The sequence below is a fragment of the Emys orbicularis genome, chromosome 11 (genome assembly GCF_028017835.1).
Source record: "Emys orbicularis isolate rEmyOrb1 chromosome 11, rEmyOrb1.hap1, whole genome shotgun sequence".
In the NCBI taxonomy this organism is placed as follows: Eukaryota; Metazoa; Chordata; order Testudines; family Emydidae; genus Emys; species Emys orbicularis.
In genome coordinates, this window is record NC_088693.1 from 28065868 (window position 1) to 28088227 (window position 22360).

Below are 22360 nucleotides of genomic sequence, written 5' to 3' on the forward strand. Positions count from 1 at the left end.
TACTGAGACAAAACCAGACACGATTTTGTCTGGTAGCAGATACTATAATGGATAGCTCACCGCTCTGCCCCTGCCAGTGTGACCTCACATACACTGTTCATGCGATGGGAAAGCGGGGTGGCATGCTCTTCAAAATCCTGTGCCCCGGCCGGCATGACCTAGAATGCAAGGTCATGCTGGAAGGGGCATGGCCATACTGGCAGGGGTATGCCTATGCCATTCCTGGAAAATACCTGAATGTCCAGTATTCCAGGAATGTGCAAGTGGCCACCTGAGTGAGGTGACATCATCCTTGGGAGATCTGATTCTAATTGATGATTGCAAGCCTAGAGAAAAGATAGGAGGATGTTCCTGTTTCTGGACCAGAACAGCACTGTCTAAGGCAGGAGACCATCCAAGGGAGAATGGTGAGAAAAGATTGACACAAGAGAAATAAAAAGCCCCAGTTCCTAGCTGCAAATGCTCTAGCCTTGGAGATTCCTTATTGTGGAGGGTAAACAGAAGGAAGCTGGGTATCAGGAATGGTAGATAACAGGGAAGGTGATAAAGTTTTTTGCATTTAGTAGGCTGCCCTAAGGCTTAGGAAATTTTAGAGTTGTGCAATCCTATGGGAGAGTCAGGGCTATAGGCCTTTTCAGGTTTCTGGGCAGAGAATATTGTGAAGGGGACACAAATGTTGTGATGGTAGGGAACGTGTTACAAAGCATTTTCATGCCCCCTGATGGCTAGCTCTCGCATGACATTGCAGTCTCAGAGAAGGCTCACTTCCCAACCAGGGTGTCTTCTGTATTTGAAGCTGTTGGTGGTATGGAGTAACAGAGAAAGGATAAGAAGGAGGCCTACAAGGAACACAATGGTTGGTTGAAAATCACAGGACTGCCACCAAGATTGGCTATTTTGCTGAGTCATTACTAGAGCTGTGTGTTGTTTTTGTAATGAAACCCAATATCAGAAAAGTATTTAACCAAAAGGCTCCTGTTTTAAGTATTTGTTACCATCATGGTGCAGGTTCACAGAGAGATTCTCTGAGGTTCATCAACTTTTTGGAGCAAGATGGGGCCTTGATTGGAGTGAGCGGGTGCCTCATTTCCAGTGAGCTTGGCTCAATATGTAGTTGTGGGTGCAGAGCATGGTAGCTTCACCTGAAATCAGGCCAAATTTGGCGCTTCGGCTAAGCTTCACTTTAAAATTTTGGGTTGATTGTAACTTGAAACTCAAAGTGAAACTCAGGAGATTCAAATCCTTGGGGACTAAAATCAGAAAATAGTTTTTACAAAGCCTGAAAAACCAAATCCCATTTCTCTCAGATCTAGGGTGATGCCTTGACTCTGTTGAAGACAATGGTAAAACACACTTTCACTTCAGTGGGGCCAGGATTTCATCCCTGGTTATTACCACAGTCAAATGAGAACCATTTTGGCATGTTCCCTGACTGAAGTTCGTGTCTCAAAGAGAGTCCACGCTCAGAAGCTGATGTCTTCACACTATGCTGCACAAAAGTAAACAAATCAGAGCCATTAAAATGCTCTAGGCGTTAAGATAAGATCTATAATCACAGAAGAACCCTGGAAGGATTTATTCCCCTTTATACTTGCATTGAACAAGCCTTACTTGTACTCTTGAAAATAAATAATCTACTTCATTTCTAAAACTAAAATTAATTATTAAGCCTTCTGCCCTGAGTTGAGGTTACTGATAAAAGATCTACAGTTCACACTCAATTATTTTCACCTTGACACTACTTTCTGGAACTCAGCCTTCCTTTTCACACCTCCTGCATCTTGGCTTCTGACCTCTGTACAATCACTTTTTTATGAATCTTTTAAAGGGAAATGATGTGAAACTATTTTTTCCATGAATCATGGCAGGTTGTGGAGATAGTGCATTATGGAATAGATAGATAGCTTAACTGCAACATCAACACAGATCAATGGCTGACATTTAAAGCCCTGAACATTAGAGACTAGACTACAAGTACCCAGTTATCCTTTGGCCAACAGCCTGGGCATTGTTTTAAAGGAGCAATCAGTCATCACAAGTGGCAGAATTGTTCAGACAACGGATTTTTTAAAGGGTATTTTCTGCATGTTGAGTTCAGCTCTCAGATGGATTATTGAGTTCAAAGTCTATTTTACTGATAAAGAAAAACTGAGAGGCAGTTTGATTGTGGTGGAGGCTGAGGGGTTGAGAATGGATTGTGATTTCTCTTTGACGATATATTACTGATTATTTAAAATAAGTAGCTGATAAGTCCCGAACCTCTGTTTAGCTGTTTGATCAAGGAAGGGTAGTTGAAAAATAACTTCTTTTGCTGTGTATTACCATAGAGGGCCATTAAGTCTTTGGCAGCAGTTGTCATGACTTCTTCACACCAAGCACTAGTATATTCAATGTCTCTTTTCTTGCAGATGCCCATTTTTAGACAGAGAAGCTCCATTTATTGGAGACTTCACATTTACATTAAAACCAGATTATTACTATTTTCTTTTTGTACAATGGAATCATAAAGATTTTCAAAGAAACCTGTTGTGATTAAAAGATGGGTTATTCTTAAGCCACGGTCGCATAACGTTGACCTAATAAGCAGTATTACATTATAAAGGTGTAAGATTTCATTTATCCGAGTCATTTTAACAAAATGAAATGGATTAAAGGTCATTCTGTAAACACCAGATATTGAGTAATGAGGTTAAGTGAATGCATACACATTGGTGGAGAAGTCAGATGCTTCCTATTCCACTGATATGATAGGAGGAAGTTAGCATTATTAACTTGTTACAGAGCATCTGAAGAATTCACATAGATTGGCTAGGTCCCTAACAGAAGTGCTGGTGGCTTGATGGCTCAGCAGATTGGTAAAGGTGGAAACACATCCTTCCACTCATATCACCTGCTGAAATCTGGCCTAGATCTTTAGTGATCAAAAGTTGTCACCATCTGACACAGGTTGATGCTGTCATTTCATTTCTCAGTGGACACACAAGAAAATACTATCAGCCTGGCTGCTCATCTTAATAGAGAGACCAACGACTGAACAGAGCTGACCCCTCATTCAGATTAGAATGAGGTACATTAGTGGTGAAAGTGTACAGTGTCCTTAATGCACATGTCATCTAGTACAGAGGACGTCAGTAGCTAGGGTAGCCAGGCGAACATCTATCATTGGCACTAAATCCATGTTCAAAATGAAGGAGAAACTCTGTGGCTGGCAAGACTTTGGTTTAAAATTTCACTGAGCAATTTTTTCAGTCACTGAAACCAACCAGGTAAGCAACCATGGTTTGTCAAATCATATTAAACCCCAAATGACTGTTTTACAAGGTGCAGGGCTCTGAAACTGTCAATGGTTCTGGGCTCTGTTCTCTTTGTACTCTGTGTACTTACTTAACTTACATTAATACTAAGGGTGATACAAGTGAACAAGGGAGGACGTAGGTTCCTAAGGCAGAAGATGAACTGAATATTTTAGGAGGCAAAAGGATATTGGAAGTGACATGGCTTTCTGGTTTTAGATTAAGTCTGTTTTCCAGATTCAGGTGAATAAGAGAAGCATCAAGTTCTACTTAGGACCCTACTGATAGGGAAAATATAGAATTCTGACATTTCCTTTTGCTACCAATATAGGTCTTACATTTTTAACTATGAGGCATAAATAACTGTCTCCAAGTATTATGAGAGCACCCAAGACCATAATTAAGGAAACTCTGGGAATGGTTTTATGCTTATAAGAATTGTTGGTGACTTAAGTTCAGATTCTCATAGGGCCAAGTCATTTAGTGCTGAATGGTTCATCTGGCATACTAGGATTCCCTGCAGCAACCATGCCAGGATATTGTACCAACATAGTAGCTTGAAAAATACTAGATTGAGTCAGTTTCAGAGGAACTTTGTCCAGCTGGTATGTGTCATACTGTGATCACTCCCAGGTAAATGAAATCAATTTACTATAATGTTTTGTTCAGGCAACATTCAACTCCCCAATTAAAAATTATCCAGCAGTTCTTCACTGAGAGCAGATTTACCCGTTGTTCTTTTTAAAAATCACTGTCGTTATTTTCCAGATTTTGCCCGTCTGTATTTCTGTTGCCTTTGTTGCTGTATATAAAGTACAGCAATTTTGTCACCAAGGAACCAGGCTCTAGTTCCCTCTCCCTCTTCCTACCAGCCTGTCTTAACTGGATTGAACCAACTACTTTTCAAGGTGTTTCTTCAGACACTGTGATAATGGGGAACCAGCATTGTCCACACCTGATGAGAAGTTGTAGAGCTGGGTGACATCAGCACATTGATAGCACTGTAGCCCATAGCATTTGGAGTGCCCGCTCCAATGGTTTGACATATAGTATATGAAAAAATAGAAGTGATAGGATTTAGGCCTGTAAGACTCTATGGGGGATAAGGAGCAGCTGCCCATCATGCGATCTGGGATCTATTTGAGAAGAATGAGTGCAGCTAATTCCATCCACCCAGGCAAGGTCCTGAGCTGGGTCAACAGCCCCTTGAGATAGGATGGTGTCATGATCTGCTGGTAAATCTAATAGTTGCTGTTGAAGTAGGCTGGCCAATATTTCCTTGGTAACATTGTTGAGGAAAGATTTGTCTTGGGCACTCAATAGGTCATGCCTGAAATGTAGATGGTATGATCTTTGGGGCAAGGAATGTCCCACTTTGTCTTCTGTGAAGTGCCTAGCACCATTTTTGACACTATAAAATAAATATATAATAATAATTAATAAATTGTATACATCACCCCCACTCCACAGTCTTTAAGCATTAGTATAAAAAAACCTACCGTTTTACTGAAAATTAAGGATAAGCTAATTTACTGCCTATGTAGCTGATAAATAAGGGTTGACTAGAATTGTTAGATTTTGCTTTCCTCATTGCAGGTTAATAAGTGCTGTTGCTGTTAATATGAGTTTCATACATACTGAAGGTAGGATAGATCCCATTGTGATCTATTAGCTTTGTTTTATCTCATTCTAAATCTCTGGGATTGCAGTAAGAGGAACTGATGATGACTATATGGCATGAAATTACAAACTGGCTTACATTTCTGCTCTTAAGTTTTGGAGAGCTGAATCTGAATTTTAAATTCTAAGTACGTGTGGTAAAAAAAATAAGTTCAAATGGTTTTAAACCCCTTGCCATATAAATTTTTATTTTGGAAACAGATTTATCTTGTCAGCAACTATTAACAGCCAAAAATGGGATGAGGGGGAGGAAATATAAAGAGCGAAAAGGGTACAATGTTTTTTAACCTATCATTTGTGGTAGCTGAAGAATGTGAATGTCCTGTGAAAAGCAATGTCTCAGTGTCAGTCAGGCAGTGCAGAATCCCAGAGTTCAGCCAGTAGTTTTGTGTTTGTAGTCATAAGCACTAGAAACTGTTGCAGAGTGCTATATACGAGTGCAAGAAGGAAATGGCACGTGTCCATCCCTGCATAGGGAACTGACACAATCAGTGCATCTACTGATGCTAAATCTTTCTAAAGGGGATGGGATTCAAGCAACGATCATCCTTCCCTTTTTGCATTAGCTAGTGGAATTGAATCAGCACAAGAGGAACACATACTGCACGCTGTAAATAGTATCTGTAGTTCCTACTCCAACATGTGCTCTACTATGCTGCACAGAGAATTTCTGGCTGAGTAAACCAGATCTCTAGGGGTATGTGCAACTGCTCTCAATGTAGGCTCTTATTTGAAAGATAAATATATGCCTTAGTATTTCTTTAATAAAATATCAAATTCTGCAGAAACTGATGTGCCATCAGTACTCCATGTTGTGATGCATCTGCATAGATACTTAGTGTAGCATCTATTGTTTTTATCGCTGTAATTCATTGCAAGCTCCTATCTAATTTTCTGGTCTCTTTGTCAGTCTGTGATTCACAGCTACTTACTTTATTGACAAACCAGCTTTTCACTCTTGTTATCTCTGCAGAGTCAGCATAGCTACAGAAAAGTGAGCTGGATTCCATTCCGTCTTGTTCAGCAGCAATCAAATTGCCAATGAAATTCTTGTTGCAGAATCTTTATTACTGGTGATGCTGTGAAAGCCAGAAAAGAACCCAGCCTGATTTTCAGATCACAGGTTGAATTTTCAGTCTCGGTAGAAGACATATACAGTAGAATGTCAGCAAAGATCAAATCCTCTCTGAATATGGAGTTCTGGGGGTACCACTCACTGAAACACAGATCAATGAGATTTTCCTGTTGGGCCAGTGTGAGTGATATTGTATCCCCTACAGGTTAACACCACGGAACCTCCTGACTTTTCCCTGATAGCCAGTAATGCCTTGAAATATGAGGAGAGCACTTACAGTGGGCTGGTACTTTGCTACTCCATAAACCTGAGCAGTCCATGGCAGACCTCATCTTTGAGAGTCCAATCCAATGCCCACTGAAGTTAATAATGGCTATCTTTTCACTGACTTCACAAGGCTTTGGCTCAAACCCTTAGAGCAGATTAGTGAATTTCTACAGTACAGGATTGCAGGATATTATTTTTAGGCAACAGCTTCTCAGAGTATAACCAAACTCTTTACAATCATCAGCTAACAAAGTTAAGAAAAAATATTTTCTTGGGTGGACTAAAGACTATGATAAAGATATTTAAAATGAAGACAAAGCCTGAAATAAAGCCACTGGGTGAATTGTATTTAATGGAGAACTCATTGGAATAGAAAAGCTCAAGATCTAAGGTTCAGAAGGTCATAAGAAAAGAGGAAAATAATATATTGGCATAACTTTTGCTCTACTATTTAATTAAGTACTGTGTCTTCTCAGGCATGGCACAAAGCCAAGAATATGTCAGAGGTCAGAGAATTTAAATTAATATTATCTATTAAAAAGGAAGATGTCAGGTGTTCTAGTCAGTAGGGATCTGATAAACGGAGACACTTTTTCTCATCTGAATAGAAATTAATCACTTTTAGGTGCTATGCAGAGATATTTTCAATCTGTTGGGGTTAACACTTGAAAAACATGTTCATTAGGCTTGCATACAGATAGCATATTTCTAAGCTGTAAACCTGCAGTACAATTGTCTCCAGTAAACCCTTCACTAAGGCTACGTCTTCACTACAGGGGAGGGTCGATTTAAGATACGCAAATTCAGCTACACGAATAGCGTAGCTGAATTCGACGTATCGCAGCTGACTTACCCCGCTGTAAGGACGGTGGCAAAATCGACCTCCGCGGCTTCCCGTCGACGGCTCTTACTCCCACCTTCGCTGGTGGAGTAAGAGCGTCGATTCGGGGATCGATTGTCGCGTCCCGTTGGGACGCGATAAATCGATCCCCGAGAGGTCGATTTCTACCCGCCGATTCAGGCGGGTAGTGTAGACCTAGCCTTAGAATGGAGCAGAGTTGTTGAATTAGAGGAGTGTGGTTTAGTGACCTGGGCACAAAAGCAAGAGCCAGAAGCTCCTGAGTTCTAATCTTGGCAGTGACTAATTTTGTGGCCTTGGGAAAGTCACTTAACCTTTCAGTTTCTCCATCTGTAAAATGGGAATAATAGTCCTGAAGGGAGGCTGAAATTGAATGAATAAATAAATAGCTGGCTGCACAGTGCTTTGAAGATGAAATGCTAAGAATTGAAGATGATGAAGTTGGCAAACTGCCCAAAAGCTAGCAGGTTGTTGTTCAATTATATGTGGCTGCCTTTCCTGGATCCTTCAAATGAACAATGCTTCTTATTCATATGAAATTTGAAAGATCCCTTTGAAGTGAAATGGGAGTGGTAAGTAAGGAACTAAACCAAAATATGATAAAGTGCTGTTGTGCACAAAAATATTATTTCACAGATTGAAAATAACACTGGCTTGGCTTCTAGAACTTGCTATATTCAATTTTGGATCAGTTCTATTACACAGTAGCCAGAATGGTTAGCTGTGTGTTATGTATCACTGTCTAGAAAGCAGGTAATTCCCAGATTTCCAATAATGGAAAACATTCATTTGCAGGTCAAATGAGAGGCAAAATATCAGTTAATAAAATCCTGTTGTTCTGATTAGCGTCTTGCCTTTTTCCTCTCACTTGAATTCTGGCATAATTTTAGTGGCTGCTTTCCTTTTATAAATGCAAGAGGTACAAAACCAATGCTTTATGCATTTTGAATGCTTCTTGGAGTCTCAGATAGCAAATAATATAAAGCATTAATCTCTGACTATATCAATTTGTGACATTAGCTTCTAATATAAAACAGCTGAATCAGGGGAAAAACAAGGTGATAGTCATAGTCAGGATGGTGTGATTTTAAAGTCTGACCCCTTGTGACCTTCTAGGGCTGGAAGCACTTTGATAGACTAATAAAAATGTCTTCAGGGTTAGTAAACATTTCCAACTACTGATCATTGATTAGAAAGAAACATGTTTGATGCCTGCTGTTACTGATAATGACTTATTTCGTGTCTTTCAACTCAAAGAATTTCATTGTGCTTTGTACAATAAGGAACCACTTTAAAAAAAACATTCATTGCTGTTTTAAAGATGATTATGTCAGTAAATAATTATTGATAGACTTTGAGAAAACAAATCAAAACAGAGAAAAGATTAGCACTGTAAACTATAATACATTTGCTAATTAAAGTCCTCTAAGTGTCTCGGTTTAGTCTCAGAAGACTAAAAATATTAAAATTGGCAGCTAGGAAAAGCTTGTATTAACATATAATGCCTGATTATTAAATAAGTGCAAGGCAGCCAAAGAATAAAAGCTCTGCTCTTGAGAATTAGACTAAACATAGCCAAGCTATATCTCCATTGAAGAACTCCCAAGAAGAGAGGGAATAAACTGTTCAAACTAATGTGGAAAAAAGCCTTGTGATGTTATTATTCTGACCCCTTTCAAGATTCAAACTGTTCATTTTCAGGAAGAATTGAATTGGATACAATCTAATTTGTACCAATCATCATTCTGACTTGTAAATTACCTGCTTTATTTGTAAAACTGGCCTCCAATTTTGTGCCTGCTATTTTGCTCCTTCAGTTGTAGTTGCAAATGGTAACATTTGGTCATCTAGCTATCTGATTGTACATTGTTAACATTTTTTCTTGTAATTCATTGTAGACATAAATGTAGGCACAACATTGGAGGGCAGTTTTAAAACTCAGTCTCTACAGTATCTCTAGATTTATAGCTGACCACTACTTCAACTGCCTCTGAACTGCACCTATAACTTGAGAAGTGGCAAGGGCAATTGTTCAGCAGCGCACAGTGGGACAGATTCTTATTTATATTAAGGCCCCTTTACATTGCTCCGGCAAGGTAAGGGGGCGTTAGCAGGCATTGATGTGGGTGTACATTACTTTTAAATGTTTAATAACTTTTACTCTTACTTTAAGTTCCTATTGTCAGAGTTACATAAAAGGGGCCTAGTGTAAATGTGATCCAACCCAGTCACACTCTGTAAAGAGCACACAAAAAATAACGATACAGTGAATATATCCCAATTATTAGTTAACATCTTGCTATTCAAAGTAGTTTATTTTATACATTTATTTTATTTTTCATTTTATAAAAATGTGCCCTTCGTACATCTTAGGGCACAATGTGTTCTTACTTCCTTGAGGGTTCCCTCTAGTTCAGCTCTATCTGTGCGATCTCTGTTTCTTTACAGTCAGTTGCTGGGGGTATGTGTTCTGCATGGTTCATAGCTTTACAGATGACTTCCATTAACACTAGAGGAGGCTGCATGAGTAAGCCTCTGCACATCATGTGGAAACATACCCTTAACTCCTTGCATCTGTCTACTTTAGTGCCTTTCACAACATACTGGTAGCAGCTCCAATTAGCAGCAATTTAACTACAATTAAGCAATTCCCTAGGTAATTGTATACACACAGAGACAGACAATTCTAATGAAGAGAAGGTTTTTACAAACATTGAAGTTTCAAATACTTAATTCCATGACACTCTACTGGCCAGTTTCAGAGCTAGTGTAAACAGGTGCAACTCTGTTGAAGTCAGTGGAACTGTACCTCCTTATACCAGCTCTGAATAAAACCCTTTGTCTTGGTATGTCTTTGTTCTTTAATTAAAAGAGCATGGTCAAGAGTCAGAAGCTACAAATATGCCCTCTTTCCCATCACCCAAAACACATTTACTTTCCAAATATCCTGCTGATGTGGAAGAGACTCTCAGCCACTGAACAAGGCCCAAATCAGAGCAGATAGGTGATGAAGTCAGAATGCTCTGGGTTTTCTGTGCTAACACTGTAGGCTTGCTTGTGACCAAGCACCTAGATATGGAATGTGCAGCTTGTGTTAGTTTACAGGAAGGTGGGGATAAGGAAATGCACACTCACACCTGTTCCATCTGCAAGCCTTCATTGTCCATACAGAAAACCCCAAAGTCAAGGTACGGCCTATTTAAGTCACCTGACCTGACAGCTGTGTTGTTAAAACCATTGCTGCCCTTGATTTGGAAGCTGAGAAGGACTTTCTTATGAAAGAAACATGCCCTCCATTGCACCTTTCAGTACCATCCTGTTGCTTTAGCTTTAGAATGGGCAGTCCCATTCAGACAAAACAGGAATGCCCCGAAAATGTAGCCCCAAACTTCAGATTCCCTTCCATTGAATCCTAATTCCCCCTCTACTCTCCATTTTCATCCTGATCTAGTTCCTGATTCCTCTCCTGTCACTAAGTTCCAATTAAAAACATTTTAAGGCATTTCCGTTTTTGTGCCCCAGAGTGCACTGTGTACCTAGAGCCTTTGAAATTTCCTGCTATGGGTGGGTTTTTAGAAGAGGTGTTCAGCACACTCTGCCCTCGGGAAGCTAGCAGCAAGGTGACTGGAGCCAAGCACAGAGACACAAGACCTGCTGGGTTCTCATCTATAAAGGTGTGTGTGTGGGGGGGAAGCAATAGCAGTGAAAATGATGCAGGGGACACGGGTGGAACAGAAGTAGGTGTTTGTGGGCCAAAGTTTGGGTAATAGAATTGGGAATAAGGTCAGAAGCAGGAGGATCACATGGACCCGGTGAGGAGAGATGAGTTACATGTGTTAGAGAGGTTTAAATAGACAAACCTAGCTTTGGATACTAACGCCAATCAATGCTCTAAGGTGTCTGAGATTTATTCATCAGTATGTATCGTAACATCTTGTCTGTGTAAGGGAATCAAAACACAAATGGCATGAAAATATACAGGGGCTTGAATAATTGTAAGTTACTGCCAATTAACCCAATGGATATATAAAATTAAGAGAGTGTCTTTATCATTTAACAAGAATATTTTGATTATGTAATTAAAAGATATTGGGACCTGATTCTCCATTGTCCTGCACCTTGTGTTGACATTTACACCAGTGCAAAGTGAATCCAAAGTGGGTGTAGCATGCTTCCAAATCAGACTAGTACGTGCTTTGCACCTACTTTGCATTCACTTTGCATTGGTGTAAATTCCCTACATGAGGTGCAGGGCATTGGAGAATCAGGCCTGGTACATGGGAGATTTTGATGAGAATAATTCTGTAAAAGAAGGAGTAGCCTGTACAGAATGAGTTTGGTGGGTTTAGTTCAGGTCCCAGAGGATAACTGACCCCATTGCAATATTTATCAGCTAAAACTGTCTCTAATTTTGCCTCGTCTCAGCACAGAGGACCTAAGGGCCCACCACTTCTCCTTGACTCCAGCAAATATTATGGGTACTCAACAGCTTCCTGGAGCTCTCCCCACTTTGCAAGATCAGGCTCTCACTGACCTGGAAAACCAAGTTACTTTTAGAGATGGCCCCTCCAGTGAGTGTCAGAGGTTTATATGGGGAAGCTTGCATTGAACGGTTGCACAGGTGAGGACTCTTGTGCTGCCTGTGCTTTTTGTCGGTAAATAGGGGATGTCAATCGGCAGGGTTCTCAAACAGCCCTTACATCAGCACTAAACGTGCATGAAAATATTTAAAAGATTAAAAACATTGCAAAAGAAGGAAGAAGTGTTGCATTTGGAAGAAATTTCAGCCAGAGGTTGGTGGGGAACAGGGTAGGATTTTAAGACCATTCCTACTTATTATGATGATTAATGATATTTTTGCAGCAGGCAGCAAGATAATAACTGCAATGACTTTCTGTGTATATGAGAGTGCCTTCTGAATACTGAGCAGTAACCTACCATTCATTATGAAACAACTTACAGATCATGTAGTCAGAATTTCATCTTGACCTAATAAATGGGGGTTTCACATTTTAGTTACAAAAATTATTATGTGAGCTTTCTCTCAAACTAAGGGAAAGTAGTTTAAAATTCCTCCAAGATTCAAGTATCAGAATGTTCGGTACTACTGTCTGAATACAGCATATTCCCCACAGAAGAATGTAAATTTCCCAGCTGTTTTATAGAATAGATGTCTGTCTGACTATGGAACAGGCATAACAAACAATATTTTTGTTATATCAGTGTGTAATTAGATATTGAATGTCATGGATTCTGGCTGCCAGATTTATGATTCATCCAGTGGTTCCCTAGAAGATTAACCAAATTATCCTATGCATTGGGAAAATGCTGTAGAGCTTTGCATTCCCCTCCCATTGCAGCTTTTCCATCAGAAATATATCTCACATTGAGATGAGAATTTTTCACCATTAGAATATATCAGCATGTCAGTGAAGTGGGGAAATACTCAGGCAAAATCAGATCAATCAAAATTAGTCAAAGGCACAGAAATGGAATTTACTAATTGAATTCTAGCTTATCTGTTCAGTTGGAAGTGACAGAGGAGGAGAAAGACCTGGGTGAATTGATCGATCACAGGATGACTATGAACTGCCAATGTGGTGTGGCCGTGAAAAAGGCTAATGTAATCCTAAAATGCATCAGGCGAGGTATTTCCAGTAGAGACCGGAGAGTGCTAGTGCCATTATACAAGGCAATGGTGAGACCTCATCTGGAATACTGTGTGCAATTCTGGTCTCCCATGTTTAAGAAAGATGAATTCAGACTGGAACAGGTGCAGAGAAGGGTTACTAGGACGATCAGAGAAATGGAGAACTTCCTTGACAAGAGACTTAAGTAGCTTGGCTTGTTTAGCCTAACAAAACAAAGGCTGAATCTGATTTCTCTCTATAGATACATCAGCGGGACAAGCACCAGGAAGACAGAGGAGCTATTTAAGTTAAGGGGCAGTGTTGATACAAGAACAAATGAATATAAACTGGCCATCAACAAGTTTAGGTTTGAAATTAGATGGAGGTTTTTAACCATCAGAGGAGTGAAGTTCTGGAACAGCCTTCCAAGGGAAGTAGTGGGGACAAAAAAACTAATTGTTTTCGAGACTGAACTTGATAAATTTACTGAGGGGATGATATGATGAGGTGGCCTACAATGGCATATGGCCCATCTGCAACTGCTATTAGCAGATATCTCCAATGGCTGGAGATGAATCACTAGATGGAAAGGGCTCTGAGTTGCTACTACAGATAATTCTTTCCCAGGTGTCTGGCTGGTGGGTCATGCTAATGTGGTCTAACTCAGGGGTTCTCAAACTGGGTATCGGGACTCCTGAGGGGGTCATGAAGTTATTACATGGGGGGGGTTGCAAGCTGTCAGCCTCCACCCCAAACCCCGCTTTGCCTCCAGCATTTATAATGGTGTTATTTAAAAGTGTTTTTCATTTATAAGCGGGGGTCGTACTCAGAGGCTTGGTATGTGAAAGGGGTCACCAGTACAAAAGTTTGAGAACCACTGGTCTAACTGATTATCGTATTTGGGGTTGGGAAAGAATTTTCTACCAGGTCAGATTGGCAGAGTCCCTGGGGTTTTTTTGCCTTCCTCTGCAATGTGGGGCATGGATTGCTTGCGGGTTTGAACTGGAGTAAATGGTGGAGTCTCTGTAACTTGAAGTCTTTAAATAAAAATGTGAGGACTTCAGTAACTCAGCCAGAGTTATGGGCCTATTATAGGAGTGGGTGGGTGAGGTTCTGTGGCCAATGTGAAGGGAGGTCAGACTAGATGATCACGATGGTTTCTTCTGACCTTAAAGTCTTTGAGAAATAATAATAATAAACAACCATACTGGAATCAAATGAAAATTGTTCTTTTCTTTTAAATTCCTCCATGTCTTTCTTGTCTCTCTCAGCTCCTTCTGCTCATTTAATACTGGCCGCCTTTCTGCTCTTTCGCACAATCTTTCCCCATGGGTACAAGAACCTTCCCTTCTGCAGCTTCTCCTGCTCTGAGCAGCCCTCTTGTATCTTTATCTTATCAAACCAGCTAGACAACCCTAGGCCTTCTTTGTGTGCCAGAGCACAAGGATCAAAGAATTTGACAGCCCCCTGTGCAGGTGCCCACTAAGGAGAGCCCTGTTTCCTCCTTGTGTATCATAGAGGGGAAGACACTGTCCAAACCATAACCTATAAAACAGTAAAAACCCACTAGACTAAATGCAGTTATAACCCAAACTATCCTTGAAAATGAGCACAGAGGCTTAGGGCCAGATTGTTTCAGTGTACTGGCCTGGGGAACTTTTGGGAGAAGACAGAGAGTCTGTACGGAAGAGATGAACTGTAGTTTAACTGAAGCAAAAGCCAGTTTCTAGCTCAGATATTAAAATCTGAGCTAGATATTTTAAGGAATATCCTTCCTTTGGAGGAACTATTTAAACAAAGAGCTGGGAGAAAGCTGACAGGTGCTGAGGAGTCCTCAAATTGAACAGCCATCTGCTAGGAATGTTTGCCATACATAGGTATTACTCCGTATTAGAGCTGAACTGGAGGATGGATAGGTTGAGATCACAGAAGTAAATTCCATGCAAGTGAAAGTGTGTTAGATTAAGAAGTTAAATAAATGAAAACAGGCATGCGACCCAACTATAATAGAAGTTCATAAACCAACATGAGAACCTCCAAAACAATGATTGGTGACCTATAGGGAAACATTCTACATAATAGGAATAGAGGAATAACATAATAGACATTTCTGAAGCATGGTGGAATGATAAATCAATACTTTGATACCTGGCTATAGTAACTATACAGGAAGGATAGATTAAAACATGCACTACACTTAACAGATTCCGCAAAATCTAACAGAAAATAAACAATCTGTGCGGGAAAGCCCATATAGTAGATTTATACTGATACAAAATCCAGTGCATAAAAATGAAACTATAAAGCAGCATTTGACTACTAGCTTCCAGAACAGGAAAACAATAATATTGAGGGAGATCAAAGAGGCAATTAAGTCTAATAAACCAGTGATAATGAGTGACTTCATCTACCCACAAACAAAATGGTCAAATGTAACAGTGGGACAAGGTTTGGATTGCTTCTTGGACAGCTGGTTCTAAATCACACATGAAGAGAGGCTATTTTCATCTTACTCATGTGTAATACACAGGAGTTGATTCAAGAAAAGATTATAATTCAATCTTTAAGTGATAGGAATTCGGCTCTAATTCAGTTCAATATCTTCAGGAGAGACTTTCTTCCAGACCTATGGCTAAATTCTCTGCTGACATAACCCCATTGAAGTCAATGGAATTGAAATTAATGGAGTTACACCAGCAGAGAATTAGGCCAGGACTAGTGCCAGTATAGTAATGTTGGGTAAGTGTGTGATTTTGTTCATGACATTTCTATACCAACAAAAGCTCTATTGTAGATGCAGTTATACTAGCATAAAAGTCCTTTGCCATATAGACCATTGTGCTCAGAGAACTGGCATACGCTATACCAGCAAGAGCGCTTTTTGCTACTATTGCATCTACACTAATAGGTTTGACAGCAATAGCTACATAAGCAAACCTTTTCTAGTGTAGACTAGGCTTTGGGCTCCTACTCTTTTTGAGTAATAAAGATGAGGCCTGTCTGTGATTGAGATGTTAAAAGAGAAAGTGCTGATGAGACCTGATATATTAGAGAGCAACAAGTTACTAGGAGTGAGTGGTATATACTCAAAACTTCTGCAGGAGCTTAAGAATGAAGTGGCTTACAACTTCTGCTAACAAAAATATGTACTCATTAGAATCCGCTACAGAGGAGAGGAAGGGAACAAATGTCCACTATAAGATTTTTTTATACCTTCCTTTTTGCACCTAGCATTTGGACCTGGCTAGCCAGAGATATGCAACTGGACTGGAGGGACCACTGGTCTGATCCACTATTGGAGTTCCCCTGTTATGCCTCCCTCTTGCACAAGTGCTCTAGCCAGGAAGGTCTCAAAGAACCATCTTTAGGTACATCTGCATGGGGATGAAAGCCCTGTGGTACGTCTGGGGCTGGTCCAGGTTAGCTTACTCAGGCTCGCAGAGCTTAGGCTGCAGAGCTAAAAATTGCTATGTAGACATTGGGGTTTGGGCTGGAGCCCGAGCTCTGGGACCCTCCATCATTGCAGGGTCCCAGAGCCTGGGCTCCAGCCCAAGCCTTGAATGTCTACACCACAGTTAAACAGCCCCTTAGCCCGAGACCCATGAGCCCGAGTCAGCTGGCATGGGCCAGTTGTGGGTTTTTAATTGCAGTGTAGACATACCCTTTGTAGCCCCCTGGTGAGAGGCCTGGTGCCGTTGCAATTCCTGGTTAAGACACTGCTCCCTGATAGCACACCCTGGGGCACAAGTCACTCTGGCTCACGAGTCATGTACAGGCAGAGGAAAGCCTGGGTCCCCTTCCACACTGTAGGGCACATTTAATCAGTTGGCTAACCTCCCAAGAGATGGTTCAAGGAGCATGCTCCACCTGCACTTCAGTGAACAACTAGAAGGCATTGTGCCTTCCTGAGCCATAAAACGTTCTGTAGCTTCCCTCTCTGTTGTCCTGTGCTGGGAGGTTCAGTCAGGCGCTTCTTAATGAGAGTTTATACAATTGCAATGGAGAAATGGAATTTTCAATGGAGAGTCATATCTGTTGGCTCTCCATCTCTTAGTCCTGGTGGGACAGAAGCTGAGTCAGGTGTTAGAGAGATCATGTAATTATTGCATAGCTGATCCGGGCCCTGCGCAGTTCTTTCAGCTCCTAGGTGGGCTTTAGCTGCCAAACCTATGACAGCTGTAATCATAGCTGATCTTTTAAGTGGAATAATATCAATATAGAATAGAAATTCACAGAGCTGACCTGATAATGGGGATGGAAATGTTGTACCTATGTTAAAAGCCTAGATAATCTAGGAATTGATATCAAGAGGACAGGCAGGTGGATTGGAGTATAGACCAGAAGGGAATAAATAGAAATGAAAAGTCTGATGTGATTGTGAATCATTGTTTTAAGGAAAACGACAGAGCTTTCAGCTCTCTTTAAGCAGAACTCTCCTCAGTTATCAATACATTCAACATTCAAACAGTGTTGGCAGATAGTGGTAGAAAAAGTTAGTTCCTGTGTGTGGTAAACATATTAGTGTGCAGGATTTGTGTTGACATAGAAAGTAGCATGTGGTATTATGGACATTGTGGATTTAATGCATATTGATGTAGGATAAACAAACACTTCAATGTTATGTGTAAGCATTGTAAAGTCCTGTAGACATTACAACACTGTGTAATTATGTAATCAGTCTGAAAATGAAAGGGAAACTTTTAATCATTTTTCAGTCCACAGGAGGTAAGAAAGCCAACAGTGTTACAAGATATAGTCATGGTTCTTGTCCATATGAAATACTAAAGCTGGAATGTAAAGCTGTCCTTCATTCTACTGGAAATTAAGGAAAAGAACTGATAGGGCATAATCACAACTAATCCGCTTCCTTCCTCCTCGGGTCATAATTTTGTGTTATTACCCAGGTCTTTGCTCAGTGAAGATGCACACACTCATTCACATACACACTGTCAAGTTAAATACATACTGGAAAAACTGATTTCTCAAGGAGAATAAGAGCATCGGCATCCTAAGGAGTGAAAGTAAAATTTCTCATGGGCGCAGATAGAAAGGTTCTTCCAAATGTCCAAGACAGTACAGAAAATGGAAGAGAGGTCCAGGGTAGGGGTAGGGAAAGTGTAAGAAGTATAAAAAATCCCAGGTAACAGAGCCCACCAGTGCTGTACCCTGGTAGCTCTTTGATTTGTGCTTGTCGCCCTTACATGTACTTTACAGTTAGTGTAAACACCAACGATCCTGTGCAAGGATGCCAGCATCAGACTGAAAGTATGTGAGTAGTGAGTATTCAGAATACTCTTGACAACTATAATGAGGGCTGTTAACTCCATCTGGACACCCCCTCAAAAGCCTTTTTAAAAGGAGTCAATATTAGAAAGGCAAATGCTGTGTCTAATTTTTTTTTCAGGCTACTCGCTACTTCAGCCTCTTCCCCCTATAGTTTTTTGAATGATATATACCCTATGACAGGAGAACGTTTGCCTATGGGTGGTATTTTGTATGGTATAAGTTTCAGTCAGTTTAGGACATCTGAACAGATTGTGGTATGAGAAGTGTCACTGTTACAGTTAGCGCTCCCCCTCCCCCCCTTTGATAGGCCTTGTGTAAACACACACAAAGATGTGGTCCCTGCCTGGAAGAGCTTGCAAACTAATTTATAATTTTAAAAAATCACCTATAAAGTTAACAACCCCCATTTCCCGTTTCTTGAAATACGAATAACTGTAAAAATGTGGGTTCTTCCATAAAGGAAACCACCGTGGCCTGTCCATTATGTTTTTAATGTTATTCCAAATTGTTAAATGTGTGCCAGCCCGTGTGGTGACATCTTTTAAACAAACCTATACAACCATCTCTCTTATACTTAATTCTTCCAGAGCTTTCAGGCAAGTGAGGTTTATCTTACAGTTTCAGATATATGCAGCTGAATTTTATAATATATAGTTAGAATATACAGTGAGTCACTGCTTAAATGTCTGATGATTATGTGCTCTCTGCAGGAAAGATTTCAAGTGAAGAATCCTCCACATACATATATCCAGAAATTAAAGGGCTATCTCGATCCAGCAGTAACCAGGAAGGTAAGAAGTATTCTGTATCCTTTAGTATGCTCTCACTTCCGCACTAATAGGCAGAATCATCCTTGATTTAAGTTCCTCTCTGTGTGTGAAAGGCCTTGTGAAAATCTTGAAGTCCATGTCTCTACTACAGCGGCACAGCTATGCCATTGTAGCTGTGCCTCTGTAGTGCAGACGCTTCCTACATTGATGGAAGGGGTTTTTCCATTGATGTAGGTAATCCACCTCACTAACAGGTGGTAGTTAGGTCCACGGAAAAATTGACCTGGCTGCGTCTACAGTGTGGGTTAGGTCGACCTAACTGTGTTGTACAGGGCATGATATTTGTCATGGCCTGAGTGACGTAGCTATGTCGGCCTAAGTTTTAGGTGTAGACCAAGCTTACGAAAGTCTCCCAGATTCCAGTCCTAACAAAACAAACAGAATCAAAGAGAAATTGTTAGAGCATTGTAGTTTTCACAGTTCAGTAGGCAAAGAGCTAAATAGGTGTTACAAATAAAAGAAGCATTTGGCATAAGGAAAGATGGATTTAATGACTTGTGGGTGCAGCAAATAGCCCAGGTTATTAATGGATTACAGAGCCTTGTACCTCATGATTCCTACTTCAATTCCAGCCACTGCTGGTGGAAAATGAAAGCTGTTACCATCTGATAGCTCTTTTCTCAGCTATGTGAAAGGAATGTTGTGTTCTCAGTGCCGTTCCTAGTGGCTGTTCGTCCACATAACAAAAACTACCACCTTTGGCACTAGTTGACCCTTTCTTGGCAATCTCATCAAAGAGGTCATGGGGTGAATGGGAATGGAGGGTGAACAGCAGACCTGAAATGAACTCGAGACCTAGATGGATATGTCTACGCTATTAACGCTACCGTGGCATAGCTGTAGTGCTGCAGTTATGCTGCTGTCGTGTGGACGCTTGCTACAGTGACAGAAGGGGTTTTTCCGTCATTTTACTTAATCCACCTCCTCGAATAGCTAGGTTGTCAGAAGAATTCTTCCATCAATCTAGTGGTATCTACACCTGGGCATAGGTCGACTTAACTGCATCTCTCAGGGATGTGAAGTTTTATGTGTAGACCAGCCCTGTGTTTGAGATGGACTACCAGTGTTTGCCTAAAACAGCCCACCAACGATCAGCCCTTGATCCTCTTTTTTTAGAGAACTTTTCCCACCTCCTTTACAGCTGGGTAGGGTAATGAACCGCCTGCCTCAGTATGTCAGCAGAGCTCCTGTATTCCTGCTAACCGGAGGAGTGTTTTAGGTGAACACTGTTACTTAGTCCTATCCTGGTCTTTCTGGGGTCAAGATGGAGGCACATTGGCAGCTCAGTTGGGGAAGTTTGCATAGCTGTTGTCCTGGCTATCCTGTGGATAAAAAGAGGAGTTTAGTCTCTGGGGTTTTGAAGATGGTAGAGTACATTCACAAGGGGCCTCATCCCAATTTGCTTTCAAATATATTTCAAATCACTGGTATTTATTTACCTCAGCTGTTTGCTCATATTCTGTGTTGATGTTTTTAACAGCTTTTTTCTTTTTATTTTTTTAAAAAGAAGGTAACCAGAACATAGCTCCTATCAATGACTGGTTCTCCTTCTTCCAGCTTAAACAATCACTGCTTTGTGTTGCGATACAATTAGCTTAATTGGTGTCTTGTGGTAAAATACATATCCTGCCACAATGCGCCAAGCCCAGGACCAACCACATACTGCAGTTGAGGTGGGCCTATGTTATTGAAGAAATACAATGGGGCATACACTAGGTATCATTTTCTTTCCTGTTGGCCTTCATTAGCTCATGTCTTCAAGGCTACAATAAAAGTATATTCTGACACAATGCCTCTCTTGTTGTGGGAAGTGACAAGAAGGAAATGCCATTCTTAACTTTAAATTTGTCTGCAGCTGATTATAGTAAAAAGAGAGAGAGAAAAAAATAAACCAAACGGTAAACAGGGGCTTTGTTTTTTCCTAGAGGATTTTTCAGATTCATGTAGTGTTTGGTTTGCTCTGTGGTCAGTCCATGAGCACATTAAAACCTTTTTTGTCCTAGTGCGATTGTCAGACTCCCCCATTATGACAAAATCAGTGTAACCTAAAAATAATTTAATCAAGTTTCTCTCTTTTGTTTTATTTTATATAACTAGTCAGCCCAGACTGCAAAGGGGAAAGATTTACAATTGGGCTCCCTGGACTGATGGTTGGGGGACTATTCACATTACCATAATTATTGCTGTAATTAAGGTTGTGTCAGCATTTTCTATCCTGAACGCTTGTATGGTCAGGAGGAGGTAGTTCCAAACACTGCTGTATAATATTCATTTGGGGTTGTAGCTGGGTATGCAAAGTCTCCTCCTGGAAAAGTAGCTATTTTTCCATGTGAGCTGCATTTTCAAACACTTAGGTTAGCCATGTTTAAATTATATATTGCTAAACAAATCACAGTCTGGTGGCTTCTTATAATCTTATAAATTACAGAACACTTAATTTTCTCTGCTCCAGGTTGCAAACAGCAACCCAGTTGGAGGATAATGACCATGCAACAGGCAGTTGTGGAACATTCTTCCCACCTCTGTCTCTCTCCCATCCCAGCTCTCCCATTGCCACTGCAACACTAGACTAAGGCTTTGTCTTCATCGCAAACAGAAAAGAGATGTGTTTTTACATCACGACACAGCTATATCGAGGGAAGTGGAGTCCCCGCAGTGACAGAAAACCCTCTTCCGTTTCTGTAAGAAGAATCTACACTACGGTGCTTTGGCAGCATAGCTATGGCACCGTTGCTGTGCCACGGTAGTGCCGTAGTGTAGACATGGCCTCAGTCTGATCAGCAATCAGCATTCGTTGATATAGTAAGAAACATACAGGAACATTTCCTCTCTCATAAGAAAAATCCCCAAAGAGATTAAAGGCGAAAAACCACATTCAGTGTAACACAGACCCGTGTTATACAATTCATGCTCTTCATTCACATCGCTGGACTGTTCAAGATAAGGATAGAGTTGGCTTGAACTCTGAATTTCTTGGGTTCATGCATTCCTGCTCTTGCTGCCACTGGTGGAACTCCACTGATGGGAGATATTCAAAATAAAGCAAGATTATTAGAGTGTTCTGTACTGTATTGTAACCCAGTAGTTTACTGATATTTGCATTTGATCTGAGCCTCATTCCAGCCTCTAATTTTGCATCTACAAATAATCACAGCACACAGATGATAGTACTGAGATATCTGGTTATTTGTTTGCACCTACAAATCAGGTAGTTAGATGTAAATGCCAACAACTCTTGTGTTGTGGAGACAAGATTGCAGGTGCAAAATTATTGGCCATTGCTGAAAATCAGGTTCCTATGCTGGAACTGTCTGTGAAATATTTGGTGCTAAAATAGAAATTGTATTGTAAAGAAATATATATACCTTTACAGAATTTTAATTCTCCTTTTCCCTTCCACACTTTCAAATGAGGAAACTACTAGTTGGACGCAGGGGTTA

The 22360-nt window shown here is 40.5% G+C and overlaps 1 protein-coding gene across 3 annotated transcripts in view; it reads left to right on the forward strand.

Annotated features, from left to right (window-relative positions):
- The window catches only part of FMNL2 (formin like 2), a 272362-nt gene that overhangs the window by 149470 nt on the left and 100532 nt on the right, over window positions 1-22360 (forward strand). For all 3 annotated transcript variants that reach the window (XM_065413183.1, XM_065413185.1, XM_065413184.1), the window contains exon 3: window positions 18801-18881. In XM_065413183.1, the coding sequence (XP_065269255.1) occupies window positions 18801-18881 (81 nt within the window). The remainder of the gene's footprint in view (window positions 1-18800; window positions 18882-22360) is intronic.